Below are 22,363 nucleotides of genomic sequence, written 5' to 3'. Positions count from 1 at the left end.
TGAGAAATAGCCGACAACTTTCGTAAATATATTTATTCTACCGTCATTGACGCGCCCCGCGTTGCATAAAACCTCCCCCCACAAACACCAAATTCCAGATGGCCGGCGGCAAGAAGAAGAAGAAGCCGGTTTCAAACCCCGCGAGAGGTTTTGCTACTACTTCTATTGCATCAAAACCCAAAGTTGAAGCTACTGACCCTGAGCCCGAGCCAACCTCGACCAAAGAACTACCTGGAGCCCCCCAAACCCATCAAGGGGAAAGTGACCAAGCCGTTGGACCAGGGGAAGGAGTCTCCGATAACCCATCAAAGACCTTAACGCCTGAAGAGTTTGAAAAGCAACTTGAGGATTCCGAACTCCAAGTGCTAGTCGAGAAGCATGCCCAGAAATCGAAAAGAGATGCACTTCGTCAGAAAACTAGATTGGAGACCGACCACCGCATCCTAAGAGGGCAGGCCGAAAATCTAAATACCAGAAAATGGCTTCCACCTGAACTTATGGAGGAGATCTTGGATTTAATTAAGGAAGAGGGACGCTTTGTTGGCCAAGCCGCAGATTCTACCACTACGTTGAAACAGTCTTCTGAGGAGGAGCTCACAATACGACTCTGGACATTGCAGCAATCACTGATCAGTGCCGGATTTCTGGAACCAAAAGTTATCCTAGCTTTGCAGCATGTACTGGACATATCAGATAAGATTGGGGCCAGTAATAAGGATGCAATCTGGGGCATGGAGGAAGCTCTAGATTGGCTTGCACGAGAATGCTCAAGGGAGGAACTTCCCGATTATGAGAATTTGCATCGCAAGCAAGGGTCGTTTCCAAAGTCTCAGACCGGTGAGTGACTTTGAGAACATATCGTGCTCCTCTCTTGGTTTGTTGACTAATTTTCAACATTAGATACACCCATTGATACTCCTTTGACATCTGGCCTAAGCACTCCGCGTATCGAATCAGATACGCGACACATTGGGTCTAGTTCATCAAGTGCAGAGAATATGTCACGGGTTAATAAGAAACTCGGTCCAGTCAAGAAGATCACTTCGTCGGACTACGACAGCGATATTGACCCAGATGACCTTCTGCCAGTGTATCTGGAGAGTAAAACGAAGTTATTTCATCTAGATCCATCAAGCTCGGGAAAAGTCTCCAAACGCTCAAATCGTAACCATAACCCCAAATCGCAAGATAGGGAGCCGACTCCAGACCCAGAATCGGCCAAACTCCTCCGGAAGATTAAAAAGATTGAAGACGACGTCCTGTTTGATAAGTATCTAGCTGATCAACAATGGGAGGCTCGACGTATCCAACTTGAGAGAGACGCAGCTGTCCGCAGGAACGCAGAACCTGCCCAAACCAGCAATGATTCGCAGGAGTCAGAAACCCTGGTTGATTCAGACGATGAGGTAAGCCGGGAAGCAGCAAAAATGGGTGCAGCTTTGCTCGAGGAAGTTGGCAGTGATGATGATGCTGCTCTGGCGGACTTATTTGCAAGCCTACCAGTCACAGAAGTGGATCCTGTTACCGGGAAGAGCAGCACTGTAGTCAACGGCAGCAATGGAGTCAAGGTCACTATTAGAGATTTTGGGAAATGGACTGGGGTAAATCCAACCAGAGTTCTGGAAGAAGCTTGTCGAGCTAGGTTAGTCCCTCAACTTTGCCTCTCGCCTCCCTTATCATTCCTCTATACTGACAGCTAATTAGAGACTCATCTGTGAAACTATCCTATACACTTGTATCTGAGACAAGTTTTTCCAACCGCCATTCTCTTCGGATTACTTGGACCAAGGTGCAGGATCCCCTAACATCTTCCCTGCCTCCTGGCATTGACTATGTAACCTCGCCAAAAACTCAGACATTTACCATGGTATCAATTTCTACACCAGACGCCAAGCAATCGGAGGCTTACATTGCTACGACGGCCCTGTTTCTCATTTTTGGCTCTTCTTCGAGAGAGGAAAAGGTCTTCCTGCGCTTACCAGCAACATGGCGAGATCTGTGGACCGAATTCGCAGAAACAAAGAAAGAGAAAGCCGACGAGATAGATAGAGAGGCCATTCGTACCTTTCGTGACATGGTGCGCAAGAAAAGAGACCAGGAACTGGAAGATGGCGTTTTAATCCAAGGGGCGTTTAGAAACCGTGGTTCTGCCCGCGTCGCTGACAATAACGATGAATCGAGTCAGGAGAAGTCGGCTAGGTCATCCCTCACACTGGAGGCATACCAAAAGATCTGGGCAGATAAGTGTAGCTCCCCAAGTTATCAAATGATGCTAGTCAGTAATCCCGACCCAATTGGCTAGAATTTGGCTTACACTCTCTAGCAATCACGCATGCAACTCCCAATGTGGGGATTTAAGGAAGAAGTTCTTTCGGCCATTGACCGGGAACAGGTGATCATAATCTGTGGAGAAACTGGATGGTAGCCAACCCTCGATCCCTATTATTAATTCCATCATGGCTAATGAACTTCATAGTGGCAAGAGTACACAGGTCCCTTCGTTCATTTTAGAGCACCAGCTTTCTAGAGGCAAACCCTGCAAAATATACTGCACAGAGCCGCGAAGGATTTCGGCTATTTCCCTTGCAAGACGTGTCAGTGAAGAGCTGGGTGAGCGTAAGAACGATCTTGGGACATCTCGGTCCCTAGTTGGTTATGCCATTCGGCTGGAGTCGAATACAGCAAAGGAAACCAGACTCGTGTATGCCACCACTGGGATTGTTATGCGTATGCTCGAGGGATCAAACGATCTCAAAGATATTACCCATATCGTTCTGGATGAGGTGCACGAACGGACTATCGATAGCGACTTCTTGTTGATCGTACTCAAAAAGCTCATGCTGCGAAGACCTGACCTCAAGGTGGTTCTAATGTCTGCGACAGTTGATGCTGAACGTTTTTCAAAGTATCTAGACGGGGCTCCAGTCCTGAATGTTCCTGGCCGCACATTCCCTGTTCAAGTCAAATATCTAGAAGATGCTGTTGAGTTGACTGGATATTCTGCTTTCGACAGTGGCCCTCAAGAGAAATTTACTGATCTCGACGATGATCTTGACGTACCAGAGACTGATCTCAGCGACTCAACCAAAGCTAAAGGCACCAAAGAACTGCGAGGTTATAGCAACAAAACTCGAACCACCATATCACAACTTGATGAGTACCGCATTGAGTTTGAGCTGATCACACAGCTCATTGCAAAAATTGCCTCGGATGACAACCTAATGATGTATAGCAAGGCGATTCTTGTCTTCTTGCCAGGAATCGGAGAAATCCGGCAGCTCAATGATATGCTTTCTGGGCATCCATATTTCTCCTCTAATTGGTATATCTATCCCTTACACTCAACTATTGCCAGTGAGGACCAAGAAGCTGCCTTTCTCGTACCACCCCCCGGTATTCGAAAGATCGTCCTTGCCACCAACATAGCTGAGACTGGTATCACAATACCCGATGTCACCTGTGTCATTGACACTGGAAAACACCGTGAGATGAGGTCAGTCTCTATTCTACTATTTCTGTGAGATTATCTAACCTTCCATTAGGTTTGATGAGAGAAGACAGTTATCTAGGCTCCTAGAAACATTCATCAGTAAAGCGAATGCTAAACAAAGGAGAGGTCGAGCTGGCAGAGTGCAAGAAGGATTATGTTTTCACCTCTTTACGAAGTATAGACATGACGAACTCGTGAGTTTCCTTCGAGCCCATTCAGTTTAAATAGGAGTATTTCAATTATTCTCTGAAAATCCAGAATCTGAAAGGGCAATTTTGTAATTTACTAACGTTTCTTGTTCAAGATGGCCGACCAACAGACCCCCGAATTTCTTAGGTTGTCGCTCCAAGACTTAGCTATTCGCGTCAAAATGTGTAAGCTTGGGGGGATTGAAGAGACCCTAAGCCAAGCTTTGGATCCACCGTCGGCCAAAAATATCCGCCGGGCAATCGATGCTTTGATTGATGTCAGAGCTTTGACGCCTGGAGAAGAATTAACCCCGCTGGGTATTCAACTTGCAAGATTACCGCTGGATGTCTTCTTGGGAAAACTCATACTACTGGGTAGTATATTCAAGTGTTTGGATGCCGCCATTACCATTGCTGCTATTCTGTCTTCAAAGTCACCATTCTCTGCCCCGTTTGGAGCACGAGCGCAGGCGGATACTGTCAGGCTTGCCTTCCGTCGAGGTATGTATCAACTCCGATGCATCAGAAAGAAAGCGAGTTGCTAATGAGATGTAGGAGATTCGGACCTCCTCACTGTTTACAACGCCTACTTGGCTTGGAAACGAGTTTGTATAACTGGCGCCTCGGAATACCAGTTTTGTAGAAAGAATTTTCTCAGTCAGCAAACTTTGTCGAACATCGAAGACCTCAAGGGGCAGCTTGTTGTTTGTCTAGTGGATTCTGGGTTCCTTCCCCTTACAGAGGTTGAACGCACAGCTTTGAATCGGTGAGCATTTATTCCGTGTATGCGAACATACAGCTGACTATCCAGGACTCGATTTTCCAGTAAACGTCGGCAGTTCTTTGAGATTCCTCAGCGAGCGAACATTAACAGTGACAACGATGTCATAAACACTTCCGTTATCGCCTGGAGTTTCTACCCAAAACTTCTAATCCGTGATGGGAAAGGATTTCGCAACTGCGCCAACAATCAATCCATTAGCATACATCCTTCATCTGTCAACAAAGGTCATCATGAACTCAAGTGGCTCTCATACTACCATATTATGCAGGCGAAACAGTACGTCGATTCGAAGGGTTTATCTTCAATCGCTGACAAGTCGCAGGTTCTATAATGCGCACGAAACTACCGCGGTCGAAGAATTTGCCATTGCTCTGCTTTGCGGCGATGTTCGCTGCGATGTAAGCCTTCAATTCTACCTCAATAAAAGCAAACGAGCTGACCTTTACTTTAGATGTATGCGGGGGGTTTCATACTCGATGGAAACCGGGCTCGATTCGCAGTCTCTGATTGGAAAACTATGCTTGTTATCAAAATACTGCGCACCCGTTTACGAGATATCTTGACGCGATCGTTTAGGAATCCAGGGAAACCTCTCACAATGCAACAACAGAAATGGATGGATGTTTGGCAAAAGATATTTTCTCAGGAATTCAAGGATAAGTAGGAGGCATACAAACTTCTAAACTGCATACTGTCCGTCTTGTACTCGAGGATGCGGAACTCCGAATAAAGGAAAACTGTTCTTTGCAGCAAAATGTGTATTCAGTTAGAGCTTTAGTAAACAATTAAATGACTAAGGTACTCAACGTTGGTGGGAAAGAGAGAAAGTGTTTTCCACCACTGTCTTCGAGGTGCAGTCCGCGACAGGAAGGGGAGGTCATCTCGATGAAATATTACCTAATCAGCCATAATCTAGTGCTAAAATGCACGCAGCGTATTTATACCCGCTGTACTTTGTCGGATGCTTCCACATCACCAGAAGTATTTGCCTCCAGTGAGGACTACCATCACTCTCAACGTCATATCAGAGATGCAAAGTTACAAAGACGTTGATTGATACACCTGTCTTGATGACGGGCTCGAATCTGGATGATAAACTGCCATGTTCTCTCTCCATGTTCTCTCTCCATGTTCTCTCTCCATGTTCTCTCTCCATGTTCTCTCTCCATGTTCTCTCTCCTTGATTTCTATTCGTACCTGTACTGCCAAAGTTGCGCACAAATTTCGATGATGCTCTATTGATCCATTTACAAAACAGTGCAAACTGCTCGTCTATTGTATCAAAAACCCATCCAAACCCTAGATCATCGAGATCTCCACATCCGCATAAGGCAGAAACTTCTTTACCCATCCCCTAACCATTCTACCAGCCGGTGCCGAAATGGTAATCGTCCTGGAACTCGCATCGAAATCTTCCATAAACATCATGTGCTGACCTTCAGGTGTCGATTTTGCCGCATTCTGGAGGTAGGCTAGGGCCTGTTCACGTTCCCCGTGTCCCTGGAAGGAGATCACCGCCCTTTCTCGAGAGACGGTCTTGGAGGCTGAAGGGGGAAAATTGAGCTGAATAGGAGTGCAGTCTATGATCGTGGGTGAGTTAGCGCGGGGTTGTGTATGTGGTAGAGCAGGGTTGCCGGGCAGCTGAAAATGGCCGTGAAACGCGGCTCTGCTAGATGACTTTCTCCTGTACAATCTGTGCGCGGATGGGCTTTGGTTCTGATAGCCTTGAATAGGCGAGAATTGCGGGCTGTTTATCGAGTTAAAGAACTGAGATGTCGGCGTCAAAGGGCTTCCTGTGTTAGGATTATGGGGAGAATGTGTGGAGATACCACCAACGGAATGGGGAGAACGGCTGTGGCCTCCCTGGTAATTATATCCTGGGAATCCCATTGGTCCTCCGCGCCCTCCTCTGTTACTCCGTCCTTCAAAATAGTTGTTAGGACTTACAAAACCCGGCATGTTGTTTCCAGAAAATTGTTGAGGATACTGAGCTCCGGGGGAGAAATTTTGATTCATCTGGCCCCACGACGAACCATGGCTGGTCATGACAGGAGTATTGGCATGTTCTCGGCTATGCTGCATCGGTGGTACGACGGTTGATGACACTCCTGGATTTTCGGCGGTTGTTGTAAAGCCAGAAGCACCAGATATATTAGGAGCATATCCTTGATACCCATAAGTCGGATATCCTGCAGCTGGCATTGGCTGCATTGGCTGAATGGGCCGTGGTCTAGGACCTTCTCCCCCACTCAAATCGCTTCTTGGCGTTGGAGAATACAAACTTTGTCCTCCTAGAGATTCGTTTTTGCTTTCGACAACTGCGAATATCTTTTTGGTAGTTTTATTATCTTTGGTACCAGACTTAACGTACGTACTCTTCAGAGGGCGTGTGACTCTCTTGCGTACATTGTTTTGTGGTTGAAGTGGAGATGATCGAATGAATGATACTTCGTTGTCGCTATCCAGCTCTCCTATCGTTCGGGGACTTTCCGTGGCCGTCACAGAGCTGGCCTCGGATTTTGAGGAACAAGCAAGGTCAATACCAGTACGATTGACCTTAGGAGTTATTACGAATCTCGTAAGACTCCTACCTGGTTCTCCGACGGGAGCTGGTTGAAGTGCTGGTTCGAATATTGCATCTTCCCCTGCGAAAGTCTTGCTTCTCTTCGCTCGATGATTATCAATACTTATGTCGGAAGTAGAGCCGATGTCTGCCATCATATAATCCTCAGATGGCTGGTTATAGACACTTTTGGGATTGGTGTTAACATCCTTCACTGTCCAGTCTTCTGGAAGCTGACTGTCCATAATAATATCAAGGCTAGCACCATCATCTTGTGTTATACAGTCCTCGGATCGCGGAGTGTCGATAATTGTATCGGGCATCCTATCAATCTCTTCCATGATGAGTTCATCGGACAGTTCGCTGAAGTGTTCATATGGCTCATATGGTTGGATATAATCCTCCTCGTCCCAATCCCAAGTCTCGCTCTGAGCTTCGAATTGTTTTCCAGATATAGCGTGTCCGAATATACTCTTAGCAGCCTTAAGACATCGCCTAGCTTCGAATTCTTCTTGTTCAGCGGTCAGATTGCCACTAAATGGGTCGTAGTCGGGTGCCTTCGGCCCCTCCACTTCTGTCTCACTCATACGTTTGGCCATATTTCTGTCGAGCCATCTCATCATATCCGGTGTAAGTTGAGAACTGCTGGCCGATCCTGGTTCCGAGGAGTTTTGGGACTGTGGACTTGGAGTACCATACTTTTGGGCTAGATAGCGCCTACCGGCCGCTATCAGCTCTTCAGTGCTCTGTGGGCTGGAGTTCGAGGGGGGTGAGCTATGTTGAAAGCTGGATGGACTCTGCACTTTGTGAGGCTTATTGGAAGTCATTCTGATTTCTTTAGTATGGTTCACTGTAGCTTCGTGGTCAATGTCCATCGGGTCAGAAGTTAAATGATTTCTGAGCCCATTATCAGAACTTCGAGACTCTTCTCGTGGAAATCCATCGCGAAAGTCGCCAAAGCGGAAGGCATCCTTGCTGTCAAAGGAACGACGATTATTTCCACCAAACAAGTCCTCTGCATTCGTCTCCCTTGCCGCAATGATTTCATCAAATTCGCCCTTCAAAACTGCTTGCTTTAGGGCATCAAGGTCTAAGACGCCAGACTTGGCACCATGGGAGAAGGCACCTTCCTTGACAGGGGTTTTTATATTCGATACCTCACGATCTTTTGAGAGGGTGTATCTACTTGGGTCAAGAGAGCTTTGTCGTGTAGAAACCGCTCTCGCAAACGACGAAAACATTTCCTCGTGTTGGGGGGTATTAGGTTGCCATTGGCTTCGCGGATTTTCTTCATGCTGAGCTGAACTGACAGAATATTGACCTTTTGGATTCGCGACTGTAGTCTCTGCTGTCAAATTGTATGCTCGCTGGTCCGTCTTGTTGTTGTTCTTGCTCTCAGTCTCGTTAAGCATCGTGACTGGCATCAAACCGGTATCCTGCTGGACTCGAGCTGTATCATTGTCGTCTTTGTTCTCGATATTGCCGATAGCTATATTCATTCAAGTTAGGTCAACCTTCATGAGCAGTTTGAGCTTGGGGGGGTGTATTACCTGAAGCAAATGGGACGCCGTCATTCGGATTGTTAGAGGGCATTGGGCTAACCCTTGACTCCTCTCCATCTTCAATATCAAGCCAGATACTGAAGTCCTCGAGATCCAAACCATCACTGAGTGGATACTGATTCTTCTTCGTCGGGTGGAGAGGTGGTAGAAGTTGGCAGCCTGCTCCCTTACACATGGGCCAGGGATCCTGAGTATCAGCTGAGTTGCTGTCATTACCGTCTTGTGAAGCCATGGTTGATGTAAGGCTCTTTTGCAAACAAATGTGTGATTGTGATTACTCTGGCTATCTTGAGACAAAATAAAAATCAGCCTTGTGTCTTCATGAAATTTTGTCGAGTGGGCAACTGCTCTGGTTGTTGTGGGACGAAATCAAGTTCAGCCTTGTGGCTTCACCAGACTTTCCCAGCTCTCGATCCACAAGACCTTCCAAGTAGAATAGGAGATGTATGAAGGCTCATCCAAAGAAGAGAGTGTTGCTAGTCAAAGAATCATATTAATTGTCCTCTTGGGTTTGTTTTTGTTCACGTTAAGAAGTAGGATTAGAGGGAGATATTATAATCGGGCACATGGGGACACGAGTGAATTCACTTTGGGAAGATGTACACTACCCAACAATAGACGCAATAGACATTGTCGATTTCCATTCCATGTGACCAAGGTAATCATAATGACATTTCAAATCTATACAGTATCTTTTCCTTCATGTCCTTGGTAAACAAAACCCCTAAATCTCGGTGACTTTATATCCCACGTGATCGAATGGCATGTAATATTATGATCAAATCTGCTTGTTAGCAATCGATTCATTCCAGTCAATGCCCTGTAGTGACAAGAGTGTCATAGTCCGCGACTAAGCATTGGATTGGTAGCTGCGGTATTGAGGTTCATTATATGCCTTGTATCCTTGAACAGCAGTCATTAAGGGGAAGGGCGCACGAAACCCCAATTAGACCTCGAGCGACTGAGAACAATTCTGAAAGAGACTGACATTCCTGTCCGAGTTATTGCCAGAGAGCGAATCTTGTAATAGCTACGCCTTCCATTGCATTATTTCTCAAGCGAATCTCCTGTTGAAGCACAGAGCAGCCCCTTAATATATCAATCGGAATCGTATCCCGTATTTATACCTGTCCCAGCCCTTTATCATCACAATCTCCGCCTTATCTTCAGCCCCCGCATCGACGTAACGCAGGTAAAGGTCGATATTCCATGTATAATATCTGCTCCTCCTCTTCCACTCCCTCTCGTCCAGCGAAGGTCAAAATGGTATTGCATTATTAGCTCGCGCACCTAATTCCACTGGCGCACCAAGCATTCTAGAGAAGCGTCAGTGACCGTGCTGATTATAGAAGAGATAAATAAACTTACTTCTTTCCTCTCTCCGTCGCACAGCATCCGCAAAAGAGGGAGGCTGGATAACAGACAACCTACCATATCCAAATCAGCTTCAATTCAGCAACCGAAGCTCATTTTCAACATACAGCCAGGACGACGGTCAACACAAAACCAAACGTAGGTCCCACAATCTTGCAGTGACATGGATTCTGGTCTGTCCCGCATTGAATACAGATCCAGGGGATTGGAACGGGTACACCACACATCTTAAGGGGGGGTATAATACGCTTAACGGGAGGCTGGGCACTTTTTGTGACAATAGGACCCGGGAACAAAGAACAATAGATGTTGGGATGACGGAAAGAGAGAAACAAGGGATGAGAAACGACGAAGTAAACGGGATGGGAGGGGTTGGAAACATGGTACTTCACCAAGTAGTCCATATGCTGTGACGTAACAACCAGTACGTCAAGCGCAGCCTTCCAATAGGGAAGAGGTCCAGAAAGCCTTAAACCTACCTCGACAATAGGGCAATTAGGACTTGAGACATGAAGCAGGGGCATTTCTGCAGACCTATTCTGTTCTGAAAGTTGCTTTTGGCGCGCGTTGTACAGCGGGTAGAAGTGGCCATATAGCAAGAGTGCCCCTCGTATGATTTGATGCAAAGGTTTCTAGTAATAATATCGAAGGCTGACACAACCGCCCAGTAACTCGAGCGGGGAGTCGGGAAGTCTAGGAATTAGCTTTGAGTCGGGCCCATCTGGCCGTGAAGATTCAACCTTGGGATCCAACACTGTAAACTCTCAGCCTGGCTTAGAAGGCGTCCTCTGGTGACATCGTTTTCCTCCTGTATCTTCCTGTAAAAGCATTCTCGCTCTTTCTTTTTCTGCCTCTTCAAGAAAGAAGCAACATCAGAGAGACAAGAATTGCAAAGGTGAGCAGCTCCAAAGAACTTTCTTCCCCTTACTGTTCCTTACCTAAGATCCCCACCTCTAAAGATAATGTTCCTCACGTGATGTCTAGCGCTCGGACCAAAAAAGTCGAGCAGTGAGATGCTCATCGGATTGCTGCAATCCCTATCCGCCCGCTTTTGAAGTCAGTGAGAGTTCGCACCCCTTTTTGTCTCAACAGGACCTGCCGCCGGTGAAGGAGCTGTCACTATCGAAAGCGACAGCGATGACTTCACCGCACGCCTCCACGACCGAGGTCGTCCCCGCGATAGCGACGACTGCGATCGACGATAACCCGCCTAATCAGCGCGAACTCACCGCCGCGGATGATACCGAACATGGGAGTGGCAAGATGGAACGAGAGACGCTCTCCGAGACGTTGCCGCCCGAGGAGAACAAGGAAATACAAGGTGTTGCAGGAGATGCAGAGCAGGGGAAGACATTTGAGCAAACACCGAATAGAACAGAAGATGTAACCATGCTCGATGGCGCGGACGGCATTCAAGACGCTCAGGCCGGATTGCCGCCGGTTACCATGTCTGAGCTGGCTGGAATGGATATGACTGCCTTCAACAACCCTTTATTGAACGAACAACCACTGGGGATCTATGATTCTATGGATGGTCTACAATTCCCCCGTGATCCAGCTGAGGGCTTGCTAGCGCTTCAGATGGCCATGAATTCAGCAGTCGACAATCCACCAGGCCTAGATCCTTCTCCATATATTCATGAACTTGACGAGCCGCGTATCTCAGCATACGCGAAGCTTGAGTTTGAAGATGGCGAGTTCTACATGAACACCCATCAGGTCATACTGGGGCGTGATCTAGCTGCCGCGCGGGCAGCGATGCGCCGAGATCAAGAAGAGAAACGCATGGAACAGGCCGCAGGTAATGAGCCTCATACGCCCGTGCAGATCAAACGAGATGAAAGCAGGTACACCAGATCTGTGATCAGCGAGAGTGGCGGTATCTTAAGAGAAGGCGACGATTCAGACCCCGAGACTCGGATGAGGAGGCGCAAAAGTCGCAAGGCCAGCAAGAAATCTAAGTCCACAGGCTCTTCATCACAAAATCATTCGAGGAGGAATTCTGTGGTCAAGCCAAATGGTTTTGTCGAGTACCAGGCTCAGTCCCAGGTTAGAAGATCGGCTCCAGAAACAGACGGGGCAGTACCTGTCGATCCGGCATCACTTCGCCCTTCTCCGCATGATTGTCCTTTGGTTGGAATACATCCTCCGGCCGCTATAGCTGCAAGTGGGTACAAGGCCATCTCGCGAAAACATGTCAAGATAGCGTACAATCCAAACAAGCTTCTTTTCGAGGCCCATATCATTGGACGAAATGGAGCATTTGTGGACGATGAATTCTGTTTTCATAACGATGTCATTCCACTAAAGAGTGGAAGCCGGTTACAGATCGGAGGTGTCGTCGTACGATTCGTGCTCCCTGATGTAGCAATTGGTGAGACGGGTGCAGAGCAAAAGGCCGAGCATGATGAGAATACATACCCGGAACGTTATTCGGAAGGAGGCAAGGAAATGAGCTTTGACTTTGAGGATGCACCTCGAGATGGAGTTGCCTTAGCTGACACCAGCGATGACTCTGGAGACGAGGAAGGTAATAGAAACGAGGAGCAGGGAGAAGATCCTGGTGAAGATGATGAGGAGGAAGAGGATAGGGAAGATGAAGTGCCTGAGAACAGTGATGTATCCGGGATGGAAGAGGTTGTAAGCGATCAGCGAGAAAGAGAAACAAGCGGAAACACAGCAAACTTGCCCGACCCTATCCCCAGACCTGAGAAGAAACGTGGGCCAGGCCGGCCTCCAAAGAACGGTATCATGTCCAAACGCGAGCAGCAACTGGCCAAGAAGGAAGCACTAGCACTGGCGCAGGCTCAGGCACAGGACCAGGGACAGCAAAAGGCCCAGAAGTCTGTACCACAACCTCCTGGGACGGCTCCCACAAAGAACAAAGTTGGCCGACCACGAAAGCACCCACGACCGGATACGCCTCCAATCCAAAAGGAAAAGAGAAAGTATACAAAGAGGAAACCAAAGGAGCCCAAGGATCCAAATGTCAAGCAAGAAGGTTCCGGGGAAGATCAGCCTGCTAAAGAGAAAAAGGAAAGGAAAGAGAGGCCACCAAAGCCACCTCGTTCACCATCACCGACCTTCAATGAAGCAGATCTCACTCCAGAGCAGCTCGCCAAGCCTCAGGCCAATTATGTTCAACTCATTTTCGACGCTCTCTCAAATTCTCCGACTGGCCAGATGTCCCTACCTCAGATATATCGGGCCATCATGCGTAAATACCCGTTCTTTGTCCTCAAAACTACCACGAATGGATGGCAAAGTAGTGTCCGTCATAACTTGTCACAGCACCATGCATTCAGGAAGGTTGAACGGGACGGTAAAGGCTGGATGTGGGCTATAGTTGACGGTATCTCGATTGAGAAAGAAAAGAAAAAGAAAGCTTCACCACCTCCCCAGCTACCTCCCGGGCATATGCACCACCAACAGATACTCCAGGCAGGCCATCCTCCGCATATGATGCAAGGCCATCCGTATGGTCCTGGCATGATGGGACCACCTCCCGGGTACCCGATGAACCATATGATGCATCCAAATATGCATATGGGACAACCCCCTCAGTACATGGGCCCGCCACACCAGATGAATGGGCAGCCGCCTCCGCCTGCCTCCCATCCACCTGTTAACGGACACCCACCTCCAGTTTACCCTGCATCCGTCCCTCCTCAATTAGCTGCACCCAATACCGGTACATATAGCTCTCCATACGCGCCAAAACCTAACCCGGCGACAACAACCCAGTCACAGTCTAATGAGCAGAGGCCGTCAACTGAGCCCCGAGCTCCGACCCAGATTGCCACTCCTGTTGTAACACCTCATCAGCAGCAAAGCCAGCAGCATCCGGTGCCACCACAACCACCGCAACAAACACTACCACCACAACAACTACAACAACCACAACCAGTACAGCCACAACCACCACCACCACAACAATCCCAACAATCCCAACAATCACAGCAGCCACAACAACCACAACAACCGCAACAATCTCAACAAGCTCGATCGAACCCTCCGCCTAAGCCGGCCCACCCCAATGAGAAGGTCCTTAGATTCTTAGAGACTTTCAAGACAACCGTCATTAAGTCATTGAAAGAGAAGACGAACAATGCGGAGGCAATTGTAAACTCGGCAGTCAATCGAACACTGGGTATCACGGATCAAAGCGCAGTCCCGGGCAATACTCACGAGGAAATGCTCATCACCATTCTAAGAAATAGTCTCAGTCAAATACCCGAGTCGAACATAAAACCAAATCCGCCCCAGACAGGTTCAGCGAAGTCTCAACCGAGTGATCAGCGATCGGCGCAAACCCCTCAAGCGAATCACAATGAGCCACAAGGCAATACAACTCAGCAGTCTGTCAAGTCGACTGGGCCGGAAAAGTCAGGCCCAACTGTCATGAGGCCATCATTCACAGGACAAAGTCAAAATCGACCAAATAGCACTTCAGTCCCCCGGCCACCGATGATGACGCCTGGTATAAGGAGGACCAATTCTGGAAGTCCTGCAAATGCGCCTCCCCGATCAAGTGCACCACCGTCATCGGCCTCGCCTGCACCAACTCCAAGTACCATCAATGGAGCCAGCACACCCGTAGCGGCCATAACCGAAAATGGGCAACTCGCAGGACAGAAGAGACCACACGATGATGCTGACGATATGCGGGAGTTCAAAAGGCTATCAACTTCCGGTCCACCCCAGGTGAAGACGTGATAGCAACGAAGGAATGAAGGAAGGAAGGAAAAAAGAGAGGAAGCAAGGGGAGGACGAATTGCAGGAGTACGGAGTTTGGGGATCGGTGCATACAAAATGGCGGGACAGCATATATAGCTTGATGCGGTTTCTGCACTTGCTTGGAAGGCGTTACAGATATCCAATGTTGCATGCGGGGTCGTTGTCGCGACCTCAGGTATATACTGCCTAGAAAGCAAGTTTGTGTATGCATCGCTATAGGATCTTAGGAATACAATCCCAGAGTTGTCCTATATATATATATATCGTCCATGTATGGCTGACTTGCTTGCTTGCTTGCTTGCTTGCTTGCTACCGACCCAATAGCCAGCCAGACTTTGAAGCACCATCGAGATCAGCCTCCAAATCACTTGGTTGTAGTTCCATGATACCTAAATAAAGAAACCAATTGAGCCGACTACTCGGGGGTGTGGTAGCAAGGTTCTTTGACTAATCGTACGTACATCGCAGATAACCTTAAATATATAATACATGAGGAGATAGGTAGGTAATCTACAAGGTCATTCATTCATTATTTCATTCGACTCTTGAAGCAAAATTGAAAGCCCTAGATTATCAAAGACAAAAAAGCTACGATATGTTTAAAGATACACACACCTCCGTCTTTATACTCATGAAGGTAGATAGATAGCTATACACGAAACTGACAAGAGTCATTCTACATACACTAACTACTGGTTCTGACATTCTTTTGGCCCCAGCTTCTCTTGCAGTAACAGCAGCCCCAATATCCGCCAATCTATTAATTAAGCATTGGTTGGGATCGGGTCCTCGAAATCTGGGTTATTAGAATTCAGAGGTCCTGGAAATGTACTTTGTGTAACCTGTGATATATATAACCCCTTTTTCGTATCTGCTGTTGAGTGCCGACTTCATAATTTCATCAAGTTCCGAGAATGATGAAACCTGGATCTCTTGCGTTTGAAGCTACCCAGCATCACGCATGTTAAAATGAAGGGCAGCAGCTAGCACCCCGCAGGCGGGCAAGTGCGATTTTCTCCCGTGATAAGAATATTTTCTATGTAGCTCGGCTTGCGTTGTTGAAAGGAGAAAATGGCCGTAAAGGATTCCTGCAATGAAGAGGCGCACGGGAGCGGTATAGGGGGAATTCCTTGCCGCCTCTTCTTACAATAGTCTGATATCGCAGTGTTGCACTACCTATGAGGCCTAGATATGGAATTGATATCAAAGTTTCGAAAGAGTGAGGCGGCCGGATCTCACGGAGGGGGGTATAAGTCCTGATTTTGGGAGACTACGTCTCAGCCTCCTCTGGTTCGGTCGACTAAGATCCTCACGGATCTCCCAAGGGGAGCGGAATTTTCGAGTCACATTTAGTGATTTTGTTGAAACGTTCACGGGATGATGAGGAGTCTGTCCTGACTAGGCCAGAAACCGAAAGTGGGTTTGCTCAGACCTGGGCATCGCCCGGTCACGCCTTGAAGGAAGTCAAATCCAACACCAATACCTGAGTAATTGCCCTATGATACAGCTCAGATGAGAGTATCATGTGAGAATAGGCGCGCTCTCTGGACGAATATGCCTCCTCCTGACCCACTGTTAGAGATAAGGCTGCAGAAACAACTCCAGAGCGTTGCTTTCGAAAGAGGGTCAACCTTGTCGGGAAACATCAAGACTCGGAGACGCAAGAAGGCTTCCTTGCTGATAGGCTGTGACGGACGTTCTTTCGTTGGAATAATGATCGACGTCTTCCCGTGCTGCCCAGACACCCGGTAAGTGTTCGGCGGTGGCAAAGAGTAGATGGTAGATGTGATGGTTCTAGAAGAAAGTCTCAAGTTGCGGTGAGCATGTCACCGATAGCCCCGTGAGCTGCACTGTAGGGCGAAGACTATGAATGGCGAGGGACAGACCTGATGGTTCTAGATGAATGCGGGGTTCTTACCTAGACATTTTAGAGGCGCGGATGTGAAGAAATCGCCACCAACATCCATGGAGAGGAGCAAGATCAGCTTCTCGATCCCACGTAGATCTCCATGATAAACTTGGAAAGGAGTTCTTGCCCGGGGACCATGCCCTCTTTATCAAATTCTAGACTTATAGTGCCTGGGTCTTCCCTGTGATCACATCTTGTGAATCAAGGCGAGCAAAATTGATAGGGCTGCAACAGCAACAAGCAGCCAGAAATACCAAGGGCCCATGTCTCAGCTATTTCACGAATGATGCACTGAAATGCAGAAGTTCTATTATTCAATTTGTTTTGTTTTCAATACGCCTTTGCTGTTCCTGTTCCAGATGATTTCGCTGTATTTATTGTGACGACGAATGAAGCCAAATACCGAGTACCTAAACTGGGCAACTAAATATCCGATTCAACGCAGAGCGGTTTTGTTGTTATTGGTGAACGATTTCAATCTGTATGTGCAGTGAAAACAAGCGAGGCTGCCCAATGAAAGAGGCTCGTTAGCTCGCCCCGTCGAGGCTGACAAGCCCGAGCCCTCCTCTCTCCATCCGCCGCAAAATACGTCGCCTGCACAGCTGCATGGCAAGAAAAGAGAAGACGTGCATCGAATCGGGCCATACAATACGAGAAATAAGTAACTTTGTAGCTCCAGTGTCGCAGCACACAAGACAACAGATAAAAGCCTATGACGGTGTGTATGCCGTCACGGCGGCAAGGCCCAAGGAATATATAACCTGTACGAAAGTTTCCACGAGAGATCCGATGTCTGGCAGAATCTCCATAGCGACAAAGTATTCAGATCATTTATTCTTTGGGTCTTGGTCATATGTCTTGGTGCTGTCCGCTGCTACGAAAACGCTGAACAAATAATGTCATCCGGCGAGAAAAATCGGTACTGGATACCGAATCTCGAAATCAATAAGAAGGTCATCACCCAGGAGATTCAGTATTATCTCGGACCAGAGTCTACAGTCAGGCCATATACTCGAGAGGTACCAGACTGAATATCCATACTATCCTTGATCATTGTACTCATAATCAAACCCACAGGGCGAGGATGGCTTCCTCATCACCACTCCTGGAGAGTGTCTGACAGATGTGAGTACAGGCTGCCCAAGAGACTGTCCACTAGACATGACAAAGACATTGACTTTGTGTACAGGAGCAGATTGACGATATCTGTCGCAAGTCCAAGGAAGTGTGGGAGAAACAAGCTGCTGCTCGTTCGAAGAAAGAGTCGGATAAACAACTCAAACGACCACTTCATCAACCAGTTGTGGTATCTCGAGGCTCAAAGTCTGGCTCACCAGGACACCGCCGTCACTCGGAAGAGAGGAGTGAAGGGTCACGCCGTCGCTCAGGCGACAGCTGGCGTGGAGAGAGCTCCAGGAGATGAAGCATGAATGACCAGCCTTGCCGATACATGAAGGGCATTGGATATTTTGCGTTGGTTATTGCATAGGCAGCTAGCTATCTTGAGAACGGGAGGAACGGAACAGCGTGATAGGGGACAAAGAAACCCGGGTGCTTGCCGGGAACTGCATAGCGTGGGAATACCTGTTTTGGTTTGAAAATCTACAGTATTCGATTCTTGAATCCATTCGCAACTTTGTGAAATGGCCCACTTTTAGCACGTATTCTTACTATTATTCGTGACCAGCGAAAGGAATCAAGAAGATCTAGCCCAGCTTCATCGTAATGCATGATTCTCGCCCGAGATTCAGTTCCTGCGGCTGAAAAGCATCTGACTTCGTACGGAGAAAGCCGAGTGGGCGAGGTCTGAAAGGTGTGGCACGAGTCCCGAAAAGAAGACTTTCGGCATTGTGGTTTTTATAGGTACCCGAGGAATAAGGCAGACGGTCTTCGTTGGGCGATCTAGGCAGATACAACATATTGATAAGAAAAAGTAATACGATCTGCTTGGCGACATGCCGGGCGTTCGTGTCGTTTCCTTTTCAACAATCGGCCCTTGGTTCATAAACGAGGGTATTAGATACCCGCCAGAGCCTCTGAATTGAGCTGAATAGCTGCATTGCCGAAACGAGATCTGGTGTATGCCCAAATGATAGGTTTGAGGGAAGAGGTCTCTGTTGCATACAAGTCGATCGGAACGGCTGTAAAGGTACTCCATGAAATTATCCACGTAATATTCGTAATGTCCCCATCACTTTGGGTTAAGCGACAAGGCTTTGAATGTGAAGCAGGTGCGCCAACCTTCCTTTCTACCACCGCGGTCTATTAAATTTGAGGATAGCAGTACTAATATGTGTCACCCGGGGTAACCGACAGAGGTCGGACACGATTGAAGTTACCATCAAGGTGAGACTATCCAAGGCTAAAAGTGACAGCAATCCTACAGTGATACTGATTAGTATAACTGATGCAATCACAACAGAGCCCAAAGCCCCTGTCCCTAAATACCAACGCACCTTGTAGCTGTATAGCTGCTAGAGCAGGTATCATTCATGATTTGGACCGGATATCATCTAGCCCTACAGATGATCTCCTGATCTTGGTCGGCTTTTTGCTGGTCGAGACTTCTCTCATACCCATCAAGCTTCAGTGGACCGGATGGCCACAAAACGATGGCTTGCACTTGGACATGCAATTCGTCAGAGTTGGTATAATTGGCTCGGCGTTGCTGTGGAACTTGAGTATAACCTATGACATTGACCCATTCGCCAATACGTGTTTCGCTCGATTTCAAAGTGTTGACCAAGAGCGTTATGTCCACCAGTGCCTTAAGTTTGTTTCCGGGTGGATGATTATGCTCCAGAGTTAAGATGGCTGTTTTTGTAGAGTAATTTGTTACGCTTTAAACGTCAGTATAGGTGCCGATCAAGAGATGTGTTGATCAAGATGATTAATGAGCCCGAAAATGGATTCCAGGAGAGGGGTAGAGAGAGATTTTCGGCAATTATGCTTGGATAATGTCTTCGTGTCCTTTGAATGGTATCCTTAGTAGAAATAGATGCAACTTTGCTTTTAGAGCATTGCAAGGCCCGGTTAAATCAATACTCGTTCAACCATATGTATCACTGGCAAAGAGGAACCTCACTCACCATCCCAGAAAACGGATCTTTTCCCCTGGCGGGCATTTTGAGAGATCGGAAAGTAAAATCAATCTCGTTGGAATTGGTCCATTCTGTATTCCAGCCATATGTAGAAGTCAGATCAAGCACCAAAGATCCAAAGCATTGCAAGCAAAGTTATCAGGGACTTACCTAGTAAGGCTTCCTTCCCGGTCAAGTGATGTCAATGTTGCACGTGACCGTCCTGGAACTTACCTACCGAGGCAGGCTAGACTCAAACGAGACGACTAGCGGGCGCGTCATTGTGGAAGGAAAGGCACGACCAGCGAGGATCGTTCCCAGTCGTAGGCAACAACTGCACTTTCTTCTGGGGAAATTCCACCTTACGAAACCTTATATCCTCGATCACCTCCAATTCGCCTTTACGGATACCCATAAGTCGCGACGCTGTTCGATACCCATCCCAGTTTTCTCTGTCCAAGAACCCGAACGCCCCACTATCAACTAGCCCTCCGATAGCAAGTCTCGACTCAGAGATCTGGATCGAGACTCCCAACACTGAAATCCTCTCGAAGAAGCCTGGAGTATATCTCGGGGCTCGGCGGTCGGTCGACTTAGAATCCCTCCGGCCAGCAGTACGCAGCACATGATGTCTGGAGTGTGGGGTTGGTTTGGTGGGCAGAGTGCCCAGAAGAGGAAAGATGCACCAAAGAATGCTATCCTCGGATTACGATCGCAGCTTGAGATGCTGCAGAAACGGGAGAGACATTTGCAGAATCAGATGGATGAACAAGATGCGATAGCGAGGAAGAACGTCAGCACCAATAAGAATGGTACGTCCATATCCTGTACCTAAGATCTTCACACTCACCAGCCTCGAGATGGAATGGCTGAAGACGCATCTGAATGGAGTTCAAGTATGGATTTTTACTGACGTTGACTTACGATAGCCGCAAGAGCCGCACTGAGGCGGAAGAAGCAACACGAACACACGCTTGAGCAGACATCGGCACAGATAGCCACGCTGGAACAACAAATATACTCCATCGAGGCCGCAAACATTAATAGAGAGACTCTTGTAGTAATGGAGCGTGCAGGCCAGGCTATGTCACAAATACATGGCCAGCTCAACATCGATAAAGTTGATGAGACAATGTATGTTTCCTATTATGGATGAAGATTCAAGATATTTAGATACTAACATATCAACTACAGGGAGAAACTTCGAGAACAACATGCACTTGGCGAGGAAATCGCACAGGCTATCACAAGCGCCCCTCTTGGCGAGACTGTTGATGAATCAGAATTGGATGATGAGCTGGCTGAACTTGAACAAGAGCAACTTGACAACAAGATGCTGAAAACGGGTACTGTTCCAGTGTCGGATGAGATCCATAGATTACCTGCGGCTGCGAATGGAGAGAGTACGTTTTTAAAGCCCTTTATTCCAGCCCATGCATTGCTAACGTGTTCCTCAGTCAAAGGCAAAGCGCCGGCGGTCGAGGAGGATGACGAGGAGGAAGAACTCCGAAAACTGCAGGCTGAGATGGCCATGTGATTGCGATGGAGGACTGGTCATAGCGTTCTTTGATATAATAAGACCCCATCTGTTGTGTGTGGAACCGGCGTGTTAGTAAGGGGTTCTGGTTGCTTTTGGAATTGTTGTTGCGCCTTTGAGATTCCTGATCCGCTTTCGGAGCCGGTGTTTTAGGATCCTGCTGAATATTTTTGAACTGAATACCGAATATTCTTGAACTGAATACCGAATACGTGTTTCTCGTCCATAAGATACAGATTCTCTCTTGTCCTACCTAGTCATGACATGCATCTAAAGGTCTGTGTCACGTGTGGCTGCCAATAGTACAATTAGGTAGATATGTAACGCAAGGTCCCCGAACATTCCACAACTTGGGAGTGGTGAGAGGTAAATTACTCTGTGCTAGCTGGAGTGATATACCTGAAAGAGCTTGGTGGATGGAAGCATCTTTGAGCAACGTTTCGTGACTCTCGTCTCAATCGCAAAGGGGCTCGCTAGCAAGGGTTTCTGGGTGCTCCCGCCACTAAAAATGTAAAAGAGACCTCTACCGTCTACGATTACAGCCCGAACAACTCGTCGACATTGGAGAGGGTGTTGCGGAGGTACCTTGCTTGCCATACGTCACATCCTTGATCTTCCTTTTTTGTGTTCTAACCCACGGTATTACTGGCGACCCACTGCCATAGCCAACAGCTCTCACTGGCTCACGTACACTTCTCGGCATCGAGGCATAGATGGCGAACACGTTGCAGTGCACCTATATGCGGAACACACGGCGGGCAGCGGAAAGCGGAACGAAGTACCAAAGGATTCATCCCTTTGCAAAGTTCAGGAACCAGTAGGAAATGCGTTTACTTATATTCAACCAACGAGCTCTTAGTTTCCTGCAAGGCGAATAGTTTCCACGTCTCCCGCGGCCATATTATGCATCCCAGCCCCATCCCAACCAGCACAAGACTCGGCCATTGCATGCCGCCTGTTAACCTCTTGCGTGTTGGCATGCATCGTTGGGCCGCATTTTCCTCTGCGATTTCGCGGATGCCCTCACTGTGGCATCAATTATCAGTACCACACCATGCAGCGTGGCACCTATCCATTATGTCGATCCAATGGGTCCTGAGCACAATTCTGATCATTTGGACGTTGAGTAATCCTGCCGT

General features: G+C 47.8%; 7 protein-coding genes across 7 annotated transcripts; 4 read left to right on the top strand and 3 right to left on the bottom strand.

The window, feature by feature from the left end:
- The first annotated feature begins 53 nt into the window (after positions 1 to 53).
- Positions 54 to 3,603, top strand: M430DRAFT_151466 (hypothetical protein). Its single transcript, XM_024863192.1, has 5 exons — positions 54 to 837; positions 901 to 1,642; positions 1,705 to 2,275; positions 2,324 to 2,421; positions 2,477 to 3,603. The coding sequence occupies exons 1-5, from the start codon at positions 99 to 101 to the stop codon at positions 3,519 to 3,521; spliced, it is 3,195 nt and encodes a 1,064-aa protein (XP_024724769.1). The 5' UTR covers positions 54 to 98; the 3' UTR covers positions 3,522 to 3,603.
- A 2,131-nt stretch (positions 3,604 to 5,734) lies between these two features.
- M430DRAFT_54788 (hypothetical protein) lies at positions 5,735 to 8,819 on the bottom strand (the record flags this gene model as incomplete). The annotated part of the gene is made up of 2 exons (XM_024868496.1): positions 5,735 to 8,514; positions 8,576 to 8,819. The coding sequence occupies 2 exons, from the start codon at positions 8,817 to 8,819 to the stop codon at positions 5,762 to 5,764; spliced, it is 2,997 nt and encodes a 998-aa protein (XP_024724768.1). The 3' UTR covers positions 5,735 to 5,761.
- Positions 8,820 to 9,790: 971 nt separating this feature from the next.
- On the bottom strand, positions 9,791 to 10,416 carry M430DRAFT_151445 (hypothetical protein). The gene is made up of 2 exons (XM_024863191.1): positions 9,956 to 10,416; positions 9,791 to 9,903 (listed from the first exon to the last, which is right to left on the bottom strand). The coding sequence occupies exon 1, from the start codon at positions 10,363 to 10,365 to the stop codon at positions 10,060 to 10,062; it is 306 nt and encodes a 101-aa protein (XP_024724767.1). The 5' UTR covers positions 10,366 to 10,416; the 3' UTR covers positions 9,791 to 9,903; positions 9,956 to 10,059.
- Positions 10,417 to 11,098: 682 nt separating this feature from the next.
- On the top strand, positions 11,099 to 14,677 carry M430DRAFT_23710 (hypothetical protein; the record flags this gene model as incomplete). Its single annotated transcript, XM_024864951.1, has 1 exon — positions 11,099 to 14,677. The coding sequence occupies one exon, from the start codon at positions 11,099 to 11,101 to the stop codon at positions 14,675 to 14,677; it is 3,579 nt and encodes a 1,192-aa protein (XP_024724766.1).
- A 2,612-nt stretch (positions 14,678 to 17,289) lies between these two features.
- On the top strand, positions 17,290 to 18,227 carry M430DRAFT_54786 (hypothetical protein). Its single transcript, XM_024868495.1, has 3 exons — positions 17,290 to 17,626; positions 17,685 to 17,732; positions 17,797 to 18,227. The coding sequence occupies exons 1-3, from the start codon at positions 17,504 to 17,506 to the stop codon at positions 18,028 to 18,030; spliced, it is 405 nt and encodes a 134-aa protein (XP_024724765.1). The 5' UTR covers positions 17,290 to 17,503; the 3' UTR covers positions 18,031 to 18,227.
- An 859-nt stretch (positions 18,228 to 19,086) lies between these two features.
- Positions 19,087 to 19,794, bottom strand: M430DRAFT_130547 (hypothetical protein; the record flags this gene model as incomplete). The annotated part of the gene is made up of 2 exons (XM_024862148.1): positions 19,087 to 19,447; positions 19,697 to 19,794. The coding sequence occupies 2 exons, from the start codon at positions 19,792 to 19,794 to the stop codon at positions 19,117 to 19,119; spliced, it is 429 nt and encodes a 142-aa protein (XP_024724764.1). The 3' UTR covers positions 19,087 to 19,116.
- Positions 19,795 to 19,992: 198 nt separating this feature from the next.
- Positions 19,993 to 21,261, top strand: M430DRAFT_54785 (hypothetical protein). Its single transcript, XM_024868494.1, has 4 exons — positions 19,993 to 20,499; positions 20,617 to 20,821; positions 20,882 to 21,090; positions 21,145 to 21,261. Exons 1-4 carry the CDS (start codon positions 20,313 to 20,315, stop codon positions 21,222 to 21,224), a joined length of 681 nt encoding a protein of 226 aa, XP_024724763.1. The 5' UTR covers positions 19,993 to 20,312; the 3' UTR covers positions 21,225 to 21,261.
- Positions 21,262 to 22,363: the final 1,102 nt, after the last annotated feature.

The sequence above is a fragment of the Amorphotheca resinae genome, assembly GCF_003019875.1.
Source record: "Amorphotheca resinae ATCC 22711 unplaced genomic scaffold M430scaffold_1, whole genome shotgun sequence".
NCBI lineage: Eukaryota > Fungi > Ascomycota > Leotiomycetes > Helotiales > Amorphothecaceae > Amorphotheca > Amorphotheca resinae.
The sequence above is the reverse complement of the archived record's forward strand: the minus strand, read 5'-3'. Positions and strand labels throughout refer to the sequence as shown.